This window comes from Pocillopora verrucosa, chromosome 1, assembly GCF_036669915.1.
Source record: "Pocillopora verrucosa isolate sample1 chromosome 1, ASM3666991v2, whole genome shotgun sequence".
Classification (NCBI taxonomy): domain Eukaryota; kingdom Metazoa; phylum Cnidaria; class Anthozoa; order Scleractinia; family Pocilloporidae; genus Pocillopora; species Pocillopora verrucosa.
Genome location: NC_089312.1, coordinates 30,144,871 through 30,168,344, shown reverse-complemented (window position 1 = coordinate 30,168,344; position 23,474 = coordinate 30,144,871). Strand labels below are relative to the sequence as shown.

The 23,474-nt window shown below is 35.7% G+C and overlaps 3 protein-coding genes across 4 annotated transcripts; 2 read left to right on the top strand and 1 right to left on the bottom strand.

Moving 5' to 3' along the window:
* Positions 1-4,828: 4,828 nt before the first annotated feature.
* Positions 4,829-12,807, bottom strand: LOC131788185 (GDP-L-fucose synthase). Of its 2 annotated transcripts, none has more exons than XM_059105259.2 (11): positions 12,740-12,807; positions 10,065-10,221; positions 9,551-9,665; positions 9,044-9,097; positions 8,511-8,659; positions 7,390-7,529; positions 6,900-6,964; positions 6,683-6,749; positions 6,140-6,219; positions 5,741-5,840; positions 4,829-5,072 (listed from the first exon to the last, which is right to left on the bottom strand). In XM_059105259.2, the coding sequence occupies exons 2-11, from the start codon at positions 10,199-10,201 to the stop codon at positions 5,017-5,019; spliced, it is 963 nt and encodes a 320-aa protein (XP_058961242.1). In that variant the 5' UTR covers positions 10,202-10,221; positions 12,740-12,807; the 3' UTR covers positions 4,829-5,016. The 2 variants fall into 2 exon arrangements, with proteins under 2 accessions (XP_058961242.1, XP_058961243.1); XM_059105260.2 differs by having other exon boundaries at positions 10,065-10,226; positions 12,740-12,800.
* LOC131788183 (toll-interacting protein B) lies at positions 12,806-19,254 on the top strand. Its single transcript, XM_059105258.2, has 6 exons — positions 12,806-12,932; positions 15,085-15,278; positions 15,700-15,833; positions 16,301-16,349; positions 17,076-17,228; positions 17,697-19,254. The coding sequence occupies exons 1-6, from the start codon at positions 12,911-12,913 to the stop codon at positions 18,015-18,017; spliced, it is 873 nt and encodes a 290-aa protein (XP_058961241.2). The 5' UTR covers positions 12,806-12,910; the 3' UTR covers positions 18,018-19,254.
* Positions 19,255-20,306: 1,052 nt separating this feature from the next.
* Positions 20,307-23,464, top strand: LOC131788196 (dehydrogenase/reductase SDR family member 12-like). Its single transcript, XM_059105271.2, has 3 exons — positions 20,307-20,954; positions 21,638-21,802; positions 22,402-23,464. The coding sequence occupies exons 1-3, from the start codon at positions 20,426-20,428 to the stop codon at positions 22,680-22,682; spliced, it is 975 nt and encodes a 324-aa protein (XP_058961254.2). The 5' UTR covers positions 20,307-20,425; the 3' UTR covers positions 22,683-23,464.
* The last annotated feature ends 10 nt before the right edge of the window (positions 23,465-23,474 follow it).

The following is a 23,474-nucleotide window of genomic DNA, read 5'->3' as shown; positions in this document are numbered from 1 at the left end:
CTGAACTAGAAAGATCTTGATTGTTAAACAAATTCTCCTTGTCGGCACCTTAGGAAATGTATAGAGAACAGCAAGGAGAATATGCATACTGATGTTAGGGAGTAAAGGGTTACTAGTAACTGAAACCTTCTTACCAGTGATATGTATGTTTCCCACTTTAAATCCATCGTTAGATGCTTTAAGGATAAAGACACAAACATGGTTATTGCATATAAATTATGGAATTAATGAAATTTGAGAATTTGACTTGAAATTTAAATGAAGTGAAAAAGCATAGTTATATCTCATTGAGTCCAACTGCATAATCGCTGTATCTTTGATAGTTGAGAAAGAGACTACGTAAGAATTTCAATACCTCTATCGAGACTTGCATCATTCTTTATGGCGTCAATCGAGCTGCTTTCAAAGGAACCTAGATAGAAGTAGTTTTGTTTGGTCTTCGATGTCAGTTTATAAGTTTGATGAACAAAATTATTTTATACAAGATTGGTTTTTTAGATTCTGAATTTCAAGGCTTTAAGCAAGAAACAACAAAGAAGGAGACCTGTTAAAATTAACTATGTGGAATTCGTTAGGGGAATTATGGAAAAATATTTAATTTGATCAATAAAGCTATCATTTTCCTCTCCAGTTTCCTTGAAGGGTCCTAACATCCTCTTAGACACTGCACTGAAATGTGAGGCACGTCTTGCGTGCCATGGAAACTTTTCATTTCTGAACAGTCTGGAATGTAGACAACAAATACAACAAAGTAGCAAGTAAAAAAGTATGATATTGAAATCACATTTTGGTAAGCCGTGCCCCCAAAAAACTCTCTCGTGCATAACATTTCTTATTTATGTCAAAAATTCGGATTACCACATTTATTCACACTTAAAGCCAAACGTGGGTAGGCGTAAGAAACTATTTTCTTCGACTAATTCTTAAGGAGCACTTCATAGAGCTGGAATTAAACGGCAGTTTCAAGTTTCCTTGAAGGGTCCAACCGCACCCCTTAACACACTGTACTGAACAGTGAGGCAAATCTTGCGGCCTAAGGAAACTTTTCATTTCTGAACGGTCAGAAATATAGACCTTAATTTTCCCCACCTAGATCTTTCGCCTTGAGTATTGAGTTTTCAAGTTGAATTTTTCGTTTTTTGTGTAGCTGACGGTTGGCGTGATTTTCCAAAATGAACTTACCATTACTTTTTTCCGGTAGTTTTTGAGGTTCGTCTGCCTTGATAAGGTCATTCAATAGAGGGTCATGGACTGTTTTTTGACTGTTGAAGTCAGGATTATCTCCACTGTAAACTTTCGATGAGTGAATTTCATTTGAAACAAGAACTACTCCGCATCTGAAGAGTGAAAACGATGGAATTTTAACTTTAACACTAGGTGAGTGAGCCATACTTAGTTAGTCAGTCACTGAGTCAGTGAGACAGACAGTCAGTGAAGTGAATAAAGGGGTAATTTATCAGGAAACTTTGGTGCTGCGTCGGCGGGAGGGGGGGCGTGTAGCAAGATAAGTTGATCTATGAACTGGGTTGATAAAGTAAGTCAGCCACCGTCAAGAATTTCAAAGTTGACGTTTCGAGTATTAGCCCTTTGTCATAATGACTGCCATCCTTGAGAATACTTAACATACGTCCGAAATTTGAAATTGTCGATCACAACTATAGTCACTGGATTCAAGTGAATTTTATCCCTTACTCAATTGTGTGCAATAGACACATGTGCGCAATGGGAACCTGTTTCAAAAGAACTTCGCATGAGGCTTTAAATTACCAGCTGGTTGTTTACTATTTTTTTTATCAATTTTTACCAATTGGTGTTTATATTTCATGTTGGTATCAACTATCAACATTTAATTTTCAACCTTTTCCGAGATTTTCCAGCTTCACTTGATCAGACCGACGACATATTCCTCTATTGCAGATGTTTTGTAAGCTAGGATTGCTAGCTTGGTCCGACTTATCCGATGATGTAACATTAAATTCGTAATCGATGAAATTGTTTTACTTTCTTCTCTCGCGCATGTAATAATTACCTGCATGCCAAGCAAATGAAGCCAACTAGGTGTGTATCATTCTTCCGTCACAATGATGTTATTGCATTTGTCTCAAAATATTCGCATGCGCAGAACACTCCAGAATTCAGGCGGCGATGTTTTTTTTTTCCCTTAATACGCTCTTTACTGGTCGTGGCTTTGTCGATGATCAATAACAGAACTAAATTATCTTGCTTCAGAGAAAAATGATGTAACAAACCTAAATCATGATGTTCTCACTCTACGATCAGCGATCATTGCAAACAAAATTGTTGAATCACTGGAAATCAGATTTTTAAAAATAAAATTTCATTTGCGAGGTATTCTTCTTTTCAAAAATTAGATCACGCAAACTTCACCGTTTCTTTGTTTACTAGATGTTTACAAAACCCTTCCTGATCACAACTAAATTTTTTTGACCTACCGATATCATTTCGTAGTAAAGGGATCATAGCACTCTTTTAGTTGTCACGTTCCCGTCTGCTGTGAACTACATTTCTTAATAAATGGAAAACTGGATGGTAAAAAAATTTTGTTTGTTGCTCATAAACGGGCAAAAATATGTCAAAAGGTTTACTGAAAGTAATAGCAACATTTCATTAGCCCTAAAAACATTGTCACACGGAGAAATGGTATGTCCTAGACCAAGTTTGCGAACAAGCATGTTAAGTGCTTAACTAGCCATACTCTTAAGACGTTCTTCCTTGAGCTTGGATGTAAATCTTATTTTCTTGTTGTAGCCTAAATGAACCTTGTTAAAAAATCACAAATAAATGGCTGTTTGAAATATTCATTCGGCCAAAGAAACCGTTTAATTTATAGAGAAAAAACAACTCCTTACAATGAAAAAAAAAAAAAAAAAAAAGGGTGGTTCCAAGCAGGTTCTATCTCTCCAAGTCAGTGATGTCAATTTCTTTCGGTCTCATTTGCTAACTTGACATCTTGTGTTACTCCCCTCACCTGATAGGATTGTTTAGCCAATTTGCACAGATTTTTGCGCGAGTCTTTGAAGGAAGTGAAAATGAAATTGAGGCCTCTTAAGGAATGTTTCAATTTTGGGCAGTGTGAAGAAGTTTCAAATACAGCTACTTCAATATACATACTTCGAAAGATTTTTTGGCTTTAAAAACCAGAGCACAAGCCAAGGATAATCATTGCTACTGGAGCAAAATCATTGCTGAAAAATTGTTAGAAGGAATTCTGCACAAAGACATATTAAAGAACGCTAGAAATCTCAAATTGTCAACACTTACAGGAGCAGAAGGTGGATCCTCATGCCGGGATGGACGGACAATGTGTCCGCGTTCACGATTCTCGACTCTTATCAATAGAACGATTCCCACAAATATTGAATTTATTGTTTATGAAGTCACAGTTCAAAGATGACATTACAGTTTGGCCACTGTAACCAGAAATAATGACAAACCAAGTGCTTTCACAAAAACAAACAAATGTTGCTCGAGAGGTAAGATTCCAGGAACACCACACGTTTCGATAGTAAAATTGTGACTAGGAAGAAAATGAAAAAAATTTTTCCCTACAGGAAAGCGTGTAGAAATCATTTTCAAAAGCCTCAGCCATGCCATACTAAGGATGAAGAGCAAGGAATTAGCCTTTTGTTTGTATTTTTTAGAAAAGCTGTTGATTTTAAGATATTTTGTTGGAAATGTGGGTGGTAGCAATCTTTCGACCAGGGAAATTTCGCGGTATCTATCACAGAATGCATAAATTAGGCCATTATTTTCCCTCTAAACCATTACACAATAGAGGGAAATATTCAAAATACCGTACTAATTCACACTTCAAACCCAAACTTTCACTGGTTAAAAATATTTTTGTAGTTTTTTGTTTTTTTTTCTTCAATCATGGTCCATCATGGCACGTTTACACCCCGATTTCTAACCGATTTGGCTTCATGATTTCAGGCAAAGAGTTAAACGACCACAACAACGTAGCAAGTAAAATAGTATGATATTGAAATCACAGTTTGGCAAACCGTGCCCCCAAAAGACTTCCTCGTGCATGACATCTCTTATATATGTCAAAAATTCGGTTTACCACATCTATTCACACTTAAAGTCAAACGTGGCTTGGTGTAAGGAAAACTATTTTCTTCAACGAGTTTTTAAAGAACACTTCATAGAACTGGGATTACACGGCATCTTCAACAACAATTTAATGTCTCCTACCACATAATATAACAACCCTTACATTCGTAAGGTTTATTATAGTATAACCCAAGAAACACGATAGAGGGAATCTCAGTTTGAACTTAAGAATTTTATTTGTATCAGACCAGCACAGTAATCATCAGGTAACAAACTCAACTTCCGAAACAATGGTTTGAATCTTTAGATTTTATTTACTGAGTCCCTTGAGTCTGTGAACGTATGCGCGTCATAATTTACGATAATTAGGTTGTTTAAAACGAAGCGATGAGAACTCGGCGTAGAAAAAATCTACACAAACTATAAAATAGGATATGTATCGGTTATATAGTTAAAGTTTTGACCATCGGTCGCGAGACTTGTCCAAGATAAACTTCTTCACCACGCTTCAAGCTGGGCGAAGAAATGGCTACAGGTAGACAAGGTTCCCATGTTTCTTCCCGAAGATAACGTCACATTTTACATTCTATAAACCACATACAAAAGAGCAGTCATAGAGCAATGGATGGGGAGGGTGTGTGTGTAAGAGGGAGAGGGGTTGGGGTAGGAATAAACGGGCTAACGCTCTGTTCAGAGACAGGCAAAGATACAGACCCTCCGTTGAGTACCAAATGTAATTTTTGACCAAATATCAAGTAACAGACTAGTTTATTTACTCCATAAACCTTGCACAAAAAGTATATCCCGCGTGGAGTATTAAATATGACGTTTGACACAACATTCAGTATCTTCCCTGGTTTTTCTATTGATTTCCATTTATTTGTACGTTGCCGTGAGATTATACGGTGAGCAACCTAGATATCTTCAGGTGTAAGGAGTTTACTTTCGACATGTCTCATAATTTGCCAAGAACCAGTCGCAGGTGTCTTTGATGGCTGCAAAATAGTGAAAAAATGAATATGCTTTAACGTCAAAAATACCAAACAAGAGAAGCAAATAAAAAGAAGGAAGCTTAAAAAAAGCATGATCAGCATATGCCAAATGTTAGATTAAGCGCCCAGGTACTTATTTTTATTCAGTTCTAAGACAAAAAGGAGAACGGTGATTAAAAGGGAGCACTTAATGTTCCTTTGTTCAATGATTTTTTTGATTCCTTGTAAACGTAACATAAAGAATAAAAGAAGAAAACAGTTTGGCAACAAAATTCTGTGGTACTTGAGCCTAAAAGTTACTTAATTGGAGTGGCTTTTCAATCATGTGGAAATTTCCTTGAGGAAAATAAGATATAAACGTGTACCACTTAACCCTCAAACTCCCAAGATCTGACTCTTAATTCTCCCCTCTAGCTGCTACACATTTCCTTTTAAATCAGTTATAAGAATTTGGCATTAGATCAGGAAACATTATCTTCCTGATAAGTTTGAGTACTCTCACTACCTGTTTGCTGGATAATGCACAGATATGTTAGGGAGAAGTTCTATGTTAATCACTATTGAGAGTTAAAGGGTTAAAATCCCTACGAAGACCATTATATAATGAAATATTCATCGAAAGCAACAAGTTAAATTTACAGTTTACTATTTAAGTAATTTCATCTTTTTACCTATCCTTGGATCAGTAAACTTGAAGTCTGGCAAGTATTTCCGCAGTTTTGCATTGCTTGCAGTCTTCTTAAACTGGCCATCTGATTTGCTAGTGTCATACTTGACAAGAGTTAAGAATAATTTATTCCTTGAACCTGTGATTTTTCTTTGATCCAACTGATACAATTCCTTTCCACCAAAATACTGCATAAAACCACCTTAAGGCATCTATATTTTCTAGGAAAAATCATTTTTAAAAACACACAAAGGAAAAGGCCATCTCCCTGTCACTCTTGATAGTGTATAAGAGGCAAAGAGTTACCACTGTCAACTATCTACAGACAGGAATTGAGAGTGAGCTAGTAGGTAACTGATGGTAACATGCATGAAGTTATGACTAGAATTTTAGCAAAGGATACTTCAACTTTTCCTTCAAAACCCATTCCTTCTACAACCAGCTCTGCAGCCTCCTTTATTGACAGTTCATCCTCCTCTCCCACTAAACACCATCAATCAGCAAACACAATAAGTTTAAGAAAACTAAAAATTTCAAAGCAATGAAACTAGCACTATCTATCATACCTATCACACTTCCTTGATGTTGTACCATCTGAGCCACAATTGAAATACCCATGACATATCCCATGACAAACTTGCTTTTCATTCATTTAAACTACCATGTATTTTTTTATTACTGAATGAAGTTCAAGAAATTGGCTTGATTATTGCATTAACCCTTTAACACTCAGATCAAATTTGTAATTCTTTTGACTGTCAACCATACAATTCTTATAATGTTAGTTCACAGAATTTAGTATTGGATCAACTTATTAACCCCAAATTTATATTTTTTTTATTCTCATCACTTATCTGGTTCATATTGTATTGATATTGTAAGGAGAAATTCTTTCTTGGTCACTCATGGGAATTAAAGGGTTAAACACAAACAAAATGATGCTAACCTGACAATATAATTGGATCAACTTCAGTATATTCCCTCATCACCCAGATCATTAACCTAGCCAAATCCTAGAAAAGTTAAGAAAGAGTTACATCAGGTCAAATCTTCTGATCAAAGCCTCTATCAATATAAGTATATGTATATGCCTCTATCAATATAAGTATATGTATATTTAGTCAAAAAGTGTTAAGTAAGGGTTGACAAAATTTTTCACTCACCTTGGAATAAATAAACTGTCTCCGTGGTGAACCAGTTCCCCAAACTACAAGGGGTTTGCCTTCCTCTACACCACCACAGTAAAGAAAACAGAAAAATGGCAATTTTACTCTCACTGAAAAATATGATATCTCGAGCTCTTTTCACTATTTTTCTTGTATCTTGTACAACAGAAATCCTGACACAATGAAGGAGGAGCAAACTTAATGTAAAAACCACTCAGGCACAGAATCAAATCACGAACTGTTTGAAACTTAACATTTATCTCAGTTACAATTGATTTTACTTTGCAATACTACTAAGAACATTTTAGGAAGAGTGTTTCAAAGGACTTGCTCTTTTACATTGAAAACAAAGAGACTGAATTTCTCCTGAGATAAAGGATTGTGAAGAATGCAGTGATAGTAAAGATAGAGCCTGTGAAATATAAATTGTTAATTTTGTATTTTAACATAAAAGTAGCCCTTATGAAAATTTGGCATTTCAACTTACTTCGTGCCAAGTAAACTTTGTGAATAAGTCCAGGTAGAACATGAGAGTCCTCTAGATTAAAATTATCATACTTTCCATACACATTGGTTGGAACAACAGAAGTGAAAGAGCATCCATCTGGATACTGCTGTTGATATGCTCTACAGAAAAATAATATATTTATCAAGTCACATTTTGGTATTCTGTTTCACCTTTGAGAACTACGAAAAATAAACTGGAAGGTAAAATTGTTCACAACAATAGTCATTGTTTTACAAGTTAAGCCAATTCAATGATGCCTTATATTTGATTTTATTATGTCCATTTTGAAATGACTGGTGACTTGGCTCTCATCAGTACAACTGATTCAGAAATTGCACCATTTTTTGCTCTTAATCACATCTTTCTCCCAGCCAAAGGGAAAGCTTTACTAAAACACAGGAATCATCTGATTTCAAGGCTTGTTTAAAGTAACCAATCAAATTGCATGAAAGTGAAAGACAACTTTTGCAATGTTTTACAAACCAGCTCAGTACTGGATCAATAAAATATTTATACAGACTAAAAAATTATGTACTTGAGCGACTAACATTTGTGCTTTCAAAATGGATGTTAAAAAGTGGTAATTATACTCTGTGATTTTGAAATCAAATGCTCAAGACTTTCATTTAAAATCGCAAAAATGATTTCAGACCGAAATTACACTCCACTCAGATCAATTCCCATTATCTATCGCTAGTGCTAAATGATGGTAATGGATCCTCAATAGGGGTGCAGAAGGAAGGAGGAGAGTGAAGCACAGGGTTAGGGGAGGGAAGGTGATAGGTGATGGCTGTTGGGTGGGGCTTTACAGACAAATGATAAAAAACCAGTAGCACTTGATAATTATAATCACAAGAGCAAGGGATAGACAGCCTCCAATCTGACATAAATGAAACTAGCTAAAGGTAAATGTACTTTGGGGAAGAGTTTGCAAAGAATACCTGTAACCCTGTGCCAGTTCTCCTACAGCATAGCCTTAAAATTGCACTCACATATATTGACCCCTAATTATCTGCTATTCAAAACTATTGTAAAACCCTCCCATGAGTGGACAAAGAAAACAAAAAAATTTGCAGTAAAAGAGTAAATTTTCAATATACCTGTTTTGCACATCAATCATACGCTTGGAGTATGCATAACCAAAGTTAGAAGAGTGAGGTGGGCCATTGTGAACCATTGTTTCATCAATGGGATATGTTGTCTTGTCTGGGAAAATGCACGTAGATAGACAAGATATGCACTTCTTCACCTACAGTTTACCCAAGGACAAAATCAGTGTACTTGCCTTATGAACAAAAGGATTGGAAATGATATCAAAACACAAAGCATTTAACAGCCCATTATCATATTTCTTTAACCCTTTAAACTCCCAAGATCTGATTGTTCATTCTCCCCACTGGTTGCTACATATTTCCTTGTGAATTAGTCACAAGAATTTGGTGTTAGATCAAGATAACAACTTCTACCTGATAAGTTTGAGAATTCTCATTACCTGTTTGCTAAATAATTTATTGATAATATAGGCAGAACTTCCAGTTAATCCCTTTTGGGAGTCAAAGGCTTAACTCAATACAATAGGATGGATATCTACATGATCAGCTTTAAGATGAAAGTCACCTGACATGACACCCACCTTACTTAGATGACAGCTGTAGAGAACGTTGTCATTAATAAGTGTATTCATCCGCTAAGGAAAAAAAAATGAACTTGAGATTGTAACAACATATGTACACCTGTAGGTACACCTTGCATTCAAATGCCAGAAATTACACTTACACATAATTCTAGTTCATTCATCTGGTTGCTAACCTAACTGAGATCACTTTATTGTTTACTCCTCTTGATTATTCATAGCTATTACAAAATGATAAAATTAAAGCCTGGATTTTTCCAGACCTCTTTTTCTGCAATGACTTCAACCACAGAAAACCTTCCAAGATTAATAATTTGTTACTTGATGATAAAAGTTTAATTTGGATAGTACTATAGAAGCAATGGCCTGAGGTGAAAAAAAAAAAAAAAAGAAAGAAAGAAAGAAAGCAGGTTCATTTTTATTTTCATCACAGACTTTAAAAAGTGGGGAAAATGAAAATGTTTATGATATATTAACTCAAAGGAAAAAATATCATGATGGGCATACCCAGAAATCCAGATTGTACTTGAGGTTCTTGAAAAGTCCACCCACCAGAGCTGCTAAGTGAATAACATGAGTTGGCTTGTACTTGTCAAATATTGCTTTGGTTGCTGCAGCATCACTAAGGAATAGAAAATTTTTAATCTATAAACTTTGAGCTCATCACAAATATTCCTTTAAAGCTGACTGCTGATTACAGTGTTACAAAACCAATGCTGTTATATAAAAGTCTATGAAGAGAATATTTATGCTCTCCATCATCAAGTATCTTCCCTTAAAGACAAATAAGAAATATGTACAAAGTTCTCAAAATTTCAGACAACATTCTTTTTCATTCCTAGGAAATAAAGTTGATATTCTTTTCAATGATAGTTGACATACATTCTATACACTGAATCATTTAGCAGAAAATGAAAGGGCCCAAAATTTTCATTCTTAGTTAAAAATGGAAAACACAATTCATACAAATTTAAAACTATTTCACAGATAGTTTTTCAGATACATGGAGTTTAAATCTCACCAAAGGTCGCCATCTTTAGAAGACAGAAAAATCCAAGTTTCATCTGATCTTTTCTCTTCTGTTGCTACAATTTCTTCCAGAGCTTTTCCAACAAGGCCAGTGCCACCAGTCACAAGAATTATTTTTTGCTCAGCCATTTGGAGGGATACAAAGTTAACTGTACTTCAAAAGAGGGTTAAAATAGACTTTACATACCAAATATATCACTGACATCTTCAAGAACTTAAACAATTTAATCATAATGAAACAATATGATTTTCAGTCTAGTGAGGTGTGATGGAAAGTTGGCAACCACAAGTAACTAGCTTCATTTCCAGTCACTGTGACAAAATGCTATTTGACCTCGTTTTGCTGGCTTTCATGTTTGACCATTGGCAATGCACAGCCCTTAGGATTTGATTACCTTTGGAAAAGAGAAAGGTTGCCCATAACAACAGTGTACTCTTATAGCCAAAACCCTGTCACCAAACTTTTACTGCACCTCATTCAACCAATAACCAGAGTAAGTCAAACTGGTACATTTCTTGCCACTTTTAATAAGCCATACAGATGAGTGTAGTTTGAAAACCTTTCTAAAATCGTGAGTGACTATAAATCACCAAAAGAACAACCAGTTAAAGTGGTATTTTTGGTTACTATATTCTCAACTAAGTGTTAGCTAACCAACACCAATTTGAAGATCCTCAATCCATATCATTAAAATTTACTGTAAAGAACTTATTACAAATGAAAAATACAAAGGAAAAATTATGCCAAAAAAAAAAACAACAGAATTTTGATGAAAGTAATGTCCGTGAGAACAAAAGAACTTAATGAAAAAGCGACAAAGGTAAAAAAAGGAATATTGTCAAAAGAAACACCAAATAATTTTGGCAGCAACAGTTAAAACTGCCACAGCAGCTGTAAATATATATAATTTATTTGCAAAAACATCTGCTGCATACATAGGGACAGTGTGAGTGGAAAAACATCTGCACTGCCCAGTACTTTTCCTGAGCTCATGTTTGAAACAATAGCAGTACTAGAAAAAATGGCAAAATTTTTGAAAAATTGAAAAGTGGTGCAGTCTTTTGTACCAAGGTTAAGACCCAAGCAAGGAGGTTTCGCTTAAAAATTTCACTAACAATAGTCCTTCAGTGGGGGCACAAAACATTTTTTCCACACCATAGTTATATCCTTGCACACTTGCTGAAATTAAGCTGCAAACTGTTGTACTTTGATTGCAAAAATGCATTATGAGTAGGTTGGGCTACAACCATGTTGATATGTTTGCTGGGTGGTCCTCAGTGATAGTTTGATTAACAGTGGTTTCAATGGATGAAGCATACTATAGGCTTTCAACTTCATTAAAATTACTCCCATATCAATTATTAAAATAATGTTGCTATGGATTCAAAGGTGCATTTGTGACATGCACAGATGTTTTCCAGTTTTGTTTACATACAGTAATTGTGAAGTTTTGAAATTCAGGGCAATTTAATTTTTTACTGGTTTGATCTGTCCTTTCTTCGTTACAGATACATAACCATGATATTAAAGATAAAAAAATTAGATAACTAAAACTTCTCTAGATTCATTTTTTATAGGTAATCATATGAATTTGAGTGCAATTTGGAATAAAAAAGCACAAGTAAATTTTTTCCCATAGGGTGAGTGCAATTTGTGGTCTCTGAAAAAATTTACAAGTGCTTATTTATTCCAAATTGCACAAGAAAAATTATGGAGCGACTGCAGAATACCCAGCCACTCATTTACATGTCATTGAATAAGAATAGTGTCTATTGTGTCATGCCTCGATCTTCAAAGCCTCCCTACAAATGTAAGTGAGGCGGACCAAAGTGGCCAGGTGTTCTGGAGTTTAGCCATTTGATTACACATTGATAATATACATGAAAAAATACGAGATAGGTTATCATAATTATGCAGAAGCAAAGCGCGCGCATCAAGTGCAAAAATAATCTAATCAAACCTTTACGTTCGATCAAAACACAGGCAGACAACCCTGTGGGTTTAAGGCCGCATGACGTCAGTTACTGCCTCACGCGACCTCAAACCTGCAGGGTTGTCTGCCTGTGTTCAAAACAACCACGTACGATCGAAACATTAATATACAATGATATTTTTCAAATCTTTAAGGTGCAAAAAAAGTTCAAAGTCCGGCTAAACAGTTCAAGGAATTGTTCAGTCTGGTTTGTTGCTTCTTTGCTCGAAATTTACCCTCTTCTGCATTGAATTACTTGAAAACTGCATTGACCTTCACCAATCAGAACGGAGTAATTTTTTTAATGTAAATTATCAGTCACAGTATACATACGCTACCGGCTGGCACGTGTATAATTGTTGTATGCTTGTGTTGGCTGGGACTCTGAACTCGATTTAGTCCATGTCGTCCAAAATCACAAGCCTGTTTGCTAAACAGGTATGAATTTTTTTTTAATAAGCTAAAAAGAGGTAGCGATACCGCGGCCAGATTTTTGCGGCGTTGACTTGTGGAACAATGACCCCGCAATTTTTACCTTCGCATAGTCGATCTCAATAACCTAACATAGTATGAAGCGTACACGAAAAGGAAGACTGCGTAACTTTACCTTACAATCAGTCGCTCTTTAAGCAAAGAGGCAAACAATAAGTAACTAAAGCTGATCAAAATCAAAATAGGTTACATAAGTACCTACCTTTCACGAGGGAGTTTGGACGTGTCGATCGAAATTTCTAGGATAACAGAAGCGCTTTGTAACCACCCACTACCCGAAGCGTTTTACATCTAGAAGTCACGCAAATAACTGCTTGACGTAACCCAGACAGTAAAGGTGAAAAGCATCATGGGACACTAGTTACTTCTCAAGATGGCGGCCCAACCAAGTTCAGGTAATTGGTAGTTTATTTTAGATATTCTCTACACTGAAGAAGAAAAGATGTCAGAAAATTTTCAGCATACGTATCAATAGTGAAGCCTTTCCAACCATAAGTGATGGGACCTCGGAGAATACATCGCCAGTCCTTATTCGGAAGTTATGCGGAAGTTCGGCGATGTCGACTAATCATTTTACCCACTGTTTGGACTTCGTTTCTTTTTCTTTACTATCAGCGTTTTCTGTTTTATGTTGAAAAGGGAAAATTTATTTTGGATAAGTTTGAAAACTATTAGATTTGTTTAGATATCTTTTTTTTTAACTAAACCTCGCTCTGTATCAGGTGATTACCTCGCATGATGACTGAGCTATAATTATCCATGTTTATTTTGTTTAAATTTGCTCATCGAACTTCTCGTTCACGGAAAATGACTCAACAATAATCAGATGTAAAGGAATATTTACTAGCTTTTAATATACGGCGCCTAACTGTAGAATTCTGAAGAAGAAGATCTCAGATCTTGAAGTCTTATTTGTTTCAAGAATGTCCTTATGGATCTTTCAATTCCAATCATTAATAATTAGTACGATGAAATGCTCGACATATCAGACAGCAAGTGCTTTTCCTTGCTTTTTTGGATCGATACATCTGAATAGGTGCATTTTTACTACCTTTGAATGTTGATTAAAGTTTGGAAAGTGTGTTTCCTGTTGTTGCAGGAGAAAAGAATAACCTGTTTGTTTGCAGACATTGCTTCTTTTAGTGTTTATTCATTTATGATGGTGAGCTGTTAAGAGAAATGTTGTTCCAATTTCTGCAAAAATATTTCAAGGATTATTAACTCAGTAGCATCATTTTGCTGGAAAATATTTAGTTATACTTCAAAAGTCATTGGCATCCAGGCTTGTGGGATTTCAATTCCATTGTCCTTGTTGATGTTGTTAAGGTGAAGTTTTCAGTGAATTGCCTCTTCTACCTGGGTAAACTGAATAGGGAAACTGATCCTAAAGATGCACCAATCCCAGCTTTGGAATTCCATTCAATTACAGCTAAGTACAGTAGCATTTAGGTGACGTGTCCTCAATCAACTTTTTCACACAAAGAGGACTTGCAGTATGCAGTTCAAACATTGAGATCCACATCCACAGTGACCGTTTTGTGAGACAAATTAAAGATTATATTTCTCTTTTAACCACAATTTATTTTACCACTTATTTAGTTATAGTTAACAATTGGTTCATACGTCATCTGTGCGTTCATCGAGATATGAAGCACTTGGGAAGTTTGGAGAGCACTCAAACAACACTTATGCATCTTTTATGTGCTCCAAACTTCCCAAGTGCTTCATATCTCAATGAATGCACAGATGACTTATGAACCAATTGTTTTATAACATTTTCAACCCGATGGAAAATTTTTTTCTCTAGGGATTTGTTTGCTGATGTCATGAGCATGCACAATAGGAATATGAAGCACGCTCACACAGTTGAATTTGATTAGACAAATTTACTAGCTATGTTATAATTTCTGTTAATACCCGAATGGTATCTGTTTGTTGAATTCGCAGTTTTCCTTAAGCTTGGTCCTTAGAGAACTGTTGGCTTCTTGTCTCTGTTATTGTATAAATACAATAACAGAGACAAGATTAATGAGCATTATTACTGATACGACCGATTATAGTTGTGCTGTTGCTATTTTTTTTAACTAGAACTTTAGCATTCAATTACCTCATGTGAGGTGATTAAGTCTTTTTACCCCTAACAGTGACTATCATGTAATTTCTCCTTACAGTATTGCCACTGAATCAAATATTAAGCTCATGAGAAGAAAAGAAATGATTGCCAGCTTAGGAGCTTTTTGATCGTTAAACATATTATCCCTGTCATTATCATAGGAATTGTATACAGAACAGTATAGAGAATATGCACACTGATGTTATGGTGTAAAAGGTTAAAGCAGAGTATTGTGCAATCATCAACCAATCAGACTGAGATTGTTTGGGTGTTTGTAATAATCTGAGACTCGTTGTTCAACAGAGGAATTTATTTCATCTTACAGAAACATCATGGAGTAACAGGAAGTTACAAAAGCTGATAGTAATGCAAAGAATAAAACAGGTGAATGACAATCTCTAGTAAGTTAAATTATCAATTTTTTTTATCACTAGGGAATGCACGAGCAAATGTGATGACTGGTGATTTACCAGAGGATTTTTTGCGGCTTTCGCCAGCAGTAAACCAAGCACCTCCTCCTGCAGGACAGATGGTTCCAGTCCAGCCTGTTACTTATTACCAACCAACAGGGTTCATGCAGCCAATTCAGCCTCAACACATAGGAAGATTAAGCATTACAGTACAACAGGTCTGCAAAGTTCAGTTTTAGTTTTAATAAATAGTGCTATATTAGGGATCTGCACATGGTTTTAGTGAGAAAAACTAATTTAATTAATTTACTAATTTAGTAATAAGTATTAAGTTTGTAGTTGTGTATCTAGGGATTAAAGTTTTTTCATGTTCTTTTTAAAATTTTGTTCTGTACTTAAACAGAACGGCCTTGGCTCTGTATGGTGTTAGATCACAGATAAAGTCAAAATGTGGTACCTAAAGAAGTACCAAGTACCAAAAGAGTGGCACAAAAGGCACAGGTGAATGTGTCACAGATACACTGCAATATAGACTGAATCTATTATTTTATTAAATAGCAACCACATGTGGCAGATAACAAATGATGAAAAAATGAGCTCCATTTAAATTTTACAGCCTCTTTTTATTCACCTCAATAGGCTAAGTTGGCTAAGAATTATGGCATTACCCGCATGGATCCTTACTGTCGAATTACAGTGGGAAACCATGTGTTTGAAAGTCCAACAGCTCATAATGGTTCAACAAACCCTCGTTGGAACAAGTTGATGTCAATGTAGGTACCTTCATGGGAAACTTAATTAATTTACTTTTTCCTTTAAATAACTCCCAAGATCCAATTGATAATCTACCCTCTAATGAAAGCTCATTTCCTTTTAAAGAAGGTACAAAAATTAGGTGTTGGATCAAGATAACAAATTAAATAACTGATAAGTTTAAGTTTTCTCATTACCTGTTTGCTGGATACTGTACAAGTATTATAGGGAGAAGTTAAAAGGTAATCCCTTGTGGGAATTAAAGGGTAAATGGGTGTCACTTGCTTGTAATTCATAACTTGAATGTAACTTAGGGAGGTTAGTGTATTTTTTTTTCGTTTGTTTTCCTAAGCCAGGTTAGACTATCTTTGCAAGTATGAGGAGTTTCTTTGCTTCTGCATGCTTTGTGTATCTTTATCTAAAGTTATCTTTATGGTGTCCCTCAAAATGTTCACTATGACATACAATTTTTTTAATTATTTCACAGTCCCATGCAAGAGGGTGTTAAGAATGTGTATGTGGAAATTTTTGATGAGGTGATAACTATTCTCATACATATTATTTTATGATAACCTGAGTATTTAGTATGACTTGTACAATTTGGTTAAACAGCAATGAACCTAACATATGATTGTGTGTTTCTTACTACCTCAATTATCTTGGTTGGCTCCTACAACAGCTTTATTATAAGTCTTAAGTTTATTCAAGCTTTACATCCACATATCTTTATCTGTCATCAACTTCTAAGAATATGGTTGTTGCCATTTATGTACCTTGGAGATCTATGAAAAAGTAGTTACCAGATATATTGCTCTATACGAACCATGAATTTATTTCAGTCTGTGCTTGTTGGTAATTATATCTTAATGGTTCTCCACCAAACCAAAGTTGATTTTATTACATTGCATCATTCTTTAACAGTTTTATTAGCTGTCATGTTACTTTAATTCAGTCTTTTAGTGGTTGTACAAAGATGCGTCATAACCTTTCCAATTCCAGTAGAGCACTTTTTCTATTGCTATGACCTGGATACAAAATTATGGAGTTTAAATTATATGTCCATGATCTTGAGAATTTGAATCCCCAAATGTAGTCCTCTCAGAAATGTTGCCAGTGATGCAAAACTTTATTTTAAACAAGAGCTTTGAATGGTGGAGACTGGGAAAGTGTATTTCACTAAAAACAATTATTATTGATGTAGTCAGAGCATCTTATCAACTTTGCAATTGGTCAAACGGTCTGTTGTATTCTTTGGATTTCAGCGTGCATTTTCTGTGGATGAGCGGATTGCCTGGGGTCTGGTTGCAATTAAAGATTCAGTGTTTTCAGGAGAAACCTTAGAGGATTGGTATTCCCTTAGTGGAAAGCAAGGAGAAGACAAGGAAGGAATGATCAATTTGGTTTTTTCATACAGGGTAGGTTCATTTCAGTTTTTTGTGGTATGTTCATTTTTCTGTTTGTTTGCTTTCTAAAAATCTGCTTATAATTACTGTTTCTTCTAGGAAACAACATCATTTAAGAGACTTTTTTCCATACAGTGCTCTTTTGACTAAGAATTAAATTGGTGTGACAACTATTATTATCATAAATTGTATGTTGTTTTTACTACAGTATAAATTTATGACAGTATTCAAAAAAAGCTGAACAAGTAGAAACCTGAAAAAGTTAAATGCCCAAATGCTTGCAAATAATGATCTGGCATTCTTTTTCAACTTCTTTGTCAACGTTTCTTGTTGCTTACTTCTTTGCTTATCTCCTTCCCCTAGCAAACCATTATTTTAAGTTTATTTGAAGCAAGTTTGTATACTATCAGCTAAAAACCTTTATTTACACATCATTATTGAGCCTCTCTTGACAAGAATCTGTTGTTATGTTCATTTTAGCAAGTATCAGCTCCCCCACCACAAGCGATGATGTATCCTAGCATGCCAGTTACTAATGTACCAGTCATGATGGTGCCTCAGCCAGTTGTGCCAGGTACTCAAGTCCTTTATCCAGGAGGATATGGTCCTGGTCAGCCTGTTCCAACTGGTCCACAGCAACATCAACAGCAACCACATCAGCTTAATCAGCAGGATATAACAGGCTTAAAAGATATGTTCCCCAGCATGGAAGAGGGTGTTATACGATCTGTGCTAGAGGCATGTAGGGGAGATGTTAATGCAGCAACAACTCATTTGTTGGGAATGACGTCAGACTCTTGAATAATGCAGCTACTCAATGAACACACTGATGAGCTGGAGTATTATTGATAAGTCTGAATTTCAGATGAACTCTGAATAGCATAATATTGGCAATTAGACCCAAAATCTAGTAAACAGCCTTCAAGGGAGAGTCTCAGTGTAAGAAAGAGATAGGGATGTTCCCCAGAAATTTTGAGTTTTAGAAAACTCAAAGTAGGTCAATTGTCCCAGTTCTGTTCGACTCAAAAGATAAAACTTAAGGGGTGAAATGGCAATTGGCTGAAAGCAGTAAATTCTTCCAAATGAAGTGCAACTCGAAAACTGTTTGCCATTGTTTTTCTTTTTTTATTGAGCTATCATTAATGATATGATGGCAGCTGAATATATCAGTGTTTCATCCTGAACAACAAAAGCTGTAAGTGTGAACAAACTCTGAGATTTGAAGCCCTGATCAAGCAAAAGAGCATCCTTATTTCTTTCATATGAGAGACCCCCCCTTGGGTTGAGGAATTTGTAGCCATCTTAATGTAAAGTTAAAGCGAAGACAGGTGTTATCTCCAAAAATGCTCATTGTGGTCTCATGTGTGTGTCAATTTCAGATTAGCATAGGAATAATTTCCTTTCACTAATTCCCTTGCAAATCATTGAGAGTGTGGATTTATAGCAAAGAAAGATAGTGAATGTAAAGTGCTCCATCATCTGAACCTCCCATATTACACTAGTAATGAAAACTCCATACCTTTGGCTCATACTTAGTCTAAGATAAATGACACAAAAAAGTTTGACACAAGACAAATCAATGATGCTTTTTAAAAAACACTTTTTTAAGATTTAAAGTTTCTTTTATTTGAATGTTGATAACTTCACTAGTTTTTTGGAGAAAAGTCTGCTCTAACACACCACAACTAAGACTAAGTGCCTCAGAAACAAAACTCTGACTGATCAAACTTTAACATCAAGTGATGTCTACCGAAAAAAGTACTAGAAATATATTTAAAATCTCAACATAAATGCAATCAACAATATAATTTTTTTTAAATAGTTGAAAATGGAAAGCTCTTGTAATGAGGCATTGCTTGATTAGAGCAGTGCTTTTCTCTACTCTAGAAAAACAAATAATATTAGATGGTTGTGAAAAGTGATTATTGCAAAGAGGAATAACTCGTAAATATAGATCTGTGACCATTGATATCATTATCAGTAGAAAAGTTGCTAATCAAGAGAAAAAATGATGAAAAATAAAAGAAGTGCAGAATGATTTTTTCTTAATAGTCATTTAAATGATATGAAAAACATCCAATAATCTGGCTTGCCTTATTCCACGAATTTTGCCTAAGTGCATAAATTGGTTGGAAACAGCGTGGGTGCACAGTGCTTGATTCTTTATTCTTGAAGGCCACAGGACCAATGGCACCAGCTATGTACATCATGTGTCATGCTCTTAAAGAGGACAAGTTTGCAGGAGAGGAGGCAGTAAACAGCCAATATTTTGGGAATTATATGGCTACATATTGACATTTATTATATAGATACTGATGAAATACCAGAATTTTTGCTTTTACTAAAAAATCATATCTTCATTGCACGCAGCAAAGATACTGTTTTTATCTTCCACGTGTGAGGATATTGGTATTGCCATGGTTATTAACATACTATGATACTATGTTTCGAAAATGAATAAAGTTGTCTTTTATGTGGGAATTTCATCAGTATCTATTAAATAAACAGAACATACATGGCCGCTTGGGGATACAAATTTTATCTTCTTGCGCAGAAAGTATCTCTCATTCGTGAGAAGTACTTTCAGCACTCGAAGATAAAATTCGTATCCCTGCACACGGCGCGCGGCTATGTAATATCCTCTATATATATTTGCCCCACCTTGGGAGAAAAACGATCAGCTTTAATTAACCAAGTGAATAGTAGAGGAACTGCATCTTCTGTTACTTTCATGAGGAAAATCATAAAATTGTGCATAGGACGTCTTAAAATTGAATTCTGTACTACCATATAGTGAAGTGAAAGTCATTTTCTAGTTTTGTTTTACCTCTAAAATTGTATTTTGAGTTTCTTTCTTCTTTAAACTTTTAAAAAATGACCAATGTTGCATGATATGCTATTATCCTTGACTGGTCGTTGTAATAGTCAATCTTCAAGGTGACCATAACAGAATTTGCTATCTCCCTGATGTCCACAGGATACGTGTTACATGACAAGATTTCTTTCCAATGAGCAATGAGCTTTTTCCAAGTAGACTTCTCCCTCTTGTCCAAAGTCACGGGGCGAAGATCCTGGAAACGAGGTTAACATAATATTACGCCTCCGTTACCTCGCGAAGCTTTGTCACGCTATCTAAAAAATCGCGAAAGTTACCTTCACTAACTACTGTTGGTTTCTTTTGTCATACATAGTCGTAGAATTCAAAGAAGATGACGTTTTATAGGAATGTAGTCTGGTTTGCCAAAGGTTTACGTGAATATACGAAGAACGGATATATTGCAGCGGAGAAATCGTTTGATCCGAAAGCATTAGATGTTGATGTTTCATCGCGAACGTTCATGATAACTGGCGCAAATAGTGGAATTGGAAAAGACACAGCAGCATTTTTAGCCAAAAAAGGAGCCACAGTACACATGGTTTGCCGCAGCGAAACTAGAGGTGAAGAAGCCCGAAAAGAGATCAGCGAATCGTCGGGAAACGATAAAGTAATTTTGCACATCCTTGATATGTCCAAGCCCAGAATGGTGTGGGAATTCGTGGAGAAGTTTTCATCCGCCAATGAAGCTCTTCACGTCCTTATAAACAATGCTGGTTGTATGGTGAACACAAGAGAAGTCGATGAAGATGGTCTGGAGAAGAACTTTGCCACTAATACTTTGGGAACGTACATTTTGACATCTGGTCTCATGCCTTTACTCCTCAAAAACGAAGCTCCGAGAGTCATTACAGTTTCGTCAGGTTGGTTAGAATTTATGTAGCTGCACTTTATATAAAAGAGAGGTTTACGAGTGAAAATATCTCAAAATTTCGCTTATTGCACTGTGAGCAAATTTTGATTTATTCCAAACTTTACACGTCGCACATTACGTAATCACCCAGTGGAAATAAGTCAATTTTTTCGTAAGAGCTCGAATGCACCTTGAACTTTGTCTTGTGATTTCAATGTAAATAGGCTGAAGCATTTGGAGGACACGAAATGTTTTCCTGCATAGGAATAATCAGGCCGTCTGTTAAATTCTCATTTTGATGATCGACCTTTGTTATCATCCAATGCCTCCTTGGACTATCTACTAAGGAGAGGGAGGGGAGGGGAGGGAAGGGGAGAGAGGGAGGGGCGGTGAGAGATCCTAGCATTTCTGACTAAGCCTTTAAAATTAGCTGAACAAAGCGAAATCGTGTTATTGTTTCTTCAATAGATAGCTTATTTATTATGGAATATCAGGAGTGTCTTTTCAAGTTTTAAATAGAGTTACACAGAGACAAATGACTCTTTTCAAAGTGGGCTAAGATTTGAAGATATAGCATAGAGCAATGCCACTCCAATCAGACATTCACCTTGAGATCTGTATCATTAATTCTTGGAACTGCTATCTCACAAACTGCTTCTAGCAAGCTATATGGGTTTATTTCATTTTTTGCAGGAGGTATGCTGGTTATGAAACTTGATATAAAAGATCTGCAGTTTGAAAAGATGAACCCATTTGATGGAACCATGGCATATGCACAAAACAAACGGCAGCAAGTTATCATGACTGAAAAATGGGCAGAAAAACACAACGAAATTTTGTTCTCTTCCATGCATCCAGGTAAGTTGTTGTGCAAATATAAGAAAAGCAAAATGCATTTGACACACTTGTACTGCCTATTTTGAGTGCTATTGTTCTTTAAGTTGAATAGTGGTCAATGCAATAACTGAGGTGGAAAGAATTGTGATTGTGCTGGAGTCTGAGTTGCAAGGTTTAAGCTTTTTGCTATATTGTTCTTCTATTAACAAGATAGTTAATTTTCAGTGTCTTGCCCTGCATGAGCAAGAGTGTAGATTAACATCACTGTATCCTTGGGAGAATGTTGTGGTAAACTATGTGCCAGCATGGGCCATAGTTGCTTCATCTCATTAAAACTGGTAAAGGCCACAGAGACTTCACCCTTTACAAACTGCTGTTACTTTCGCATAACATACACATTCCTTCCATTTATTGTTTTTTCTTGGTTAATACTTCTCAGGTATTATTTTTGATCAGAGGAAACCTTTAAATTCTTTTTATAACAGAGTCCAATTACACTTTTTTGTGGTGATACAGTAGTTAACTGACACCACCATGATTGCACACTGATGTGACAAATGGACAACTGCAAAAACAATTAAAACTGCTCCAGTTCATGTGAGGCAATCATTATATTTCAGGTTGGGCAGATACTCCAGCAGTGCAGACATCAATGCCAGGTTTCCATCGCAAAATGAAGGACCGTCTGCGTACTTGTGCTCAGGGTGCTGACACAATCATTTGGCTGTCTGTTGCTGATATGTCAAAGGAGCCCCGTGGTGCCTTCTATCAAGATAGAAAACCAGTTTCAACTCATTTACCTTTGGCATGGTCAAAGGCTTCTGATGGTGACAAAAACGAGCTGATGACCAAACTGGAAGATTTGGCTTCCAAGTTCAAGCCTGATTCATCAGCCAACTGATATTATTATTAGGAAGATAAGGGTGTAACCATGTTGCCATCTCATTTGCTTACCACTCATTTGCAATGCTGCTAGTAGGAACAAGGATGAAAGGTTGTTTCCTTTCTTTGATTGAGATTGTGGAAGTTGTTATGTAGTCAAGAGTTACTGATCCAGATGAACATATCTACAAATTGTAGGATCTTGAAATGTGAATTCAGTGCGGTTATTTTTCATTATAAAAATAGTTATCTTTTAATGTTGAAGAGCCAGGGCAAAGAGCCATGATATATTGATTTCAGCTTTAAATATAACAATTGGACTAGTGCTATTTACACAAAGCAAAAATGAGATAAATTTAAAAGAGATAAAACAAGTATCATAACAATTTGAGAGTTAACAATTTTCAACCCATTTCTCTTTACATGGTATTTGATACCACAAAAAGGTGTAATATGTGTGAACTCTCAGTATGAAAGGCTAATCCTGTTGCAAAACCAGGGGGAGAGAGCAGGTACCTCACATATGCAGGTCTCTAATGAACATTTTTAAGTGTGAAGGGTAGCATCTCCACCTCTTTGGTCTTTGATAGAGTACTTTGACCAACCACAGGATTAACTAGTTTTGAATTTCTTTAAGTTAGTGCCCATGATAACTGGATGGTTGTTGTTTGAATCTTATTTTTCCTGTCCAGTATTTACTGCCCTTTGACTCCAGGATTTAGGAAATTTTGAAAACTGTTAGTCTCACCCTGATATAAATTGACCTCTCTAAAGCCAATGCTAATAAAATGCATCACAACCCAGACAACAA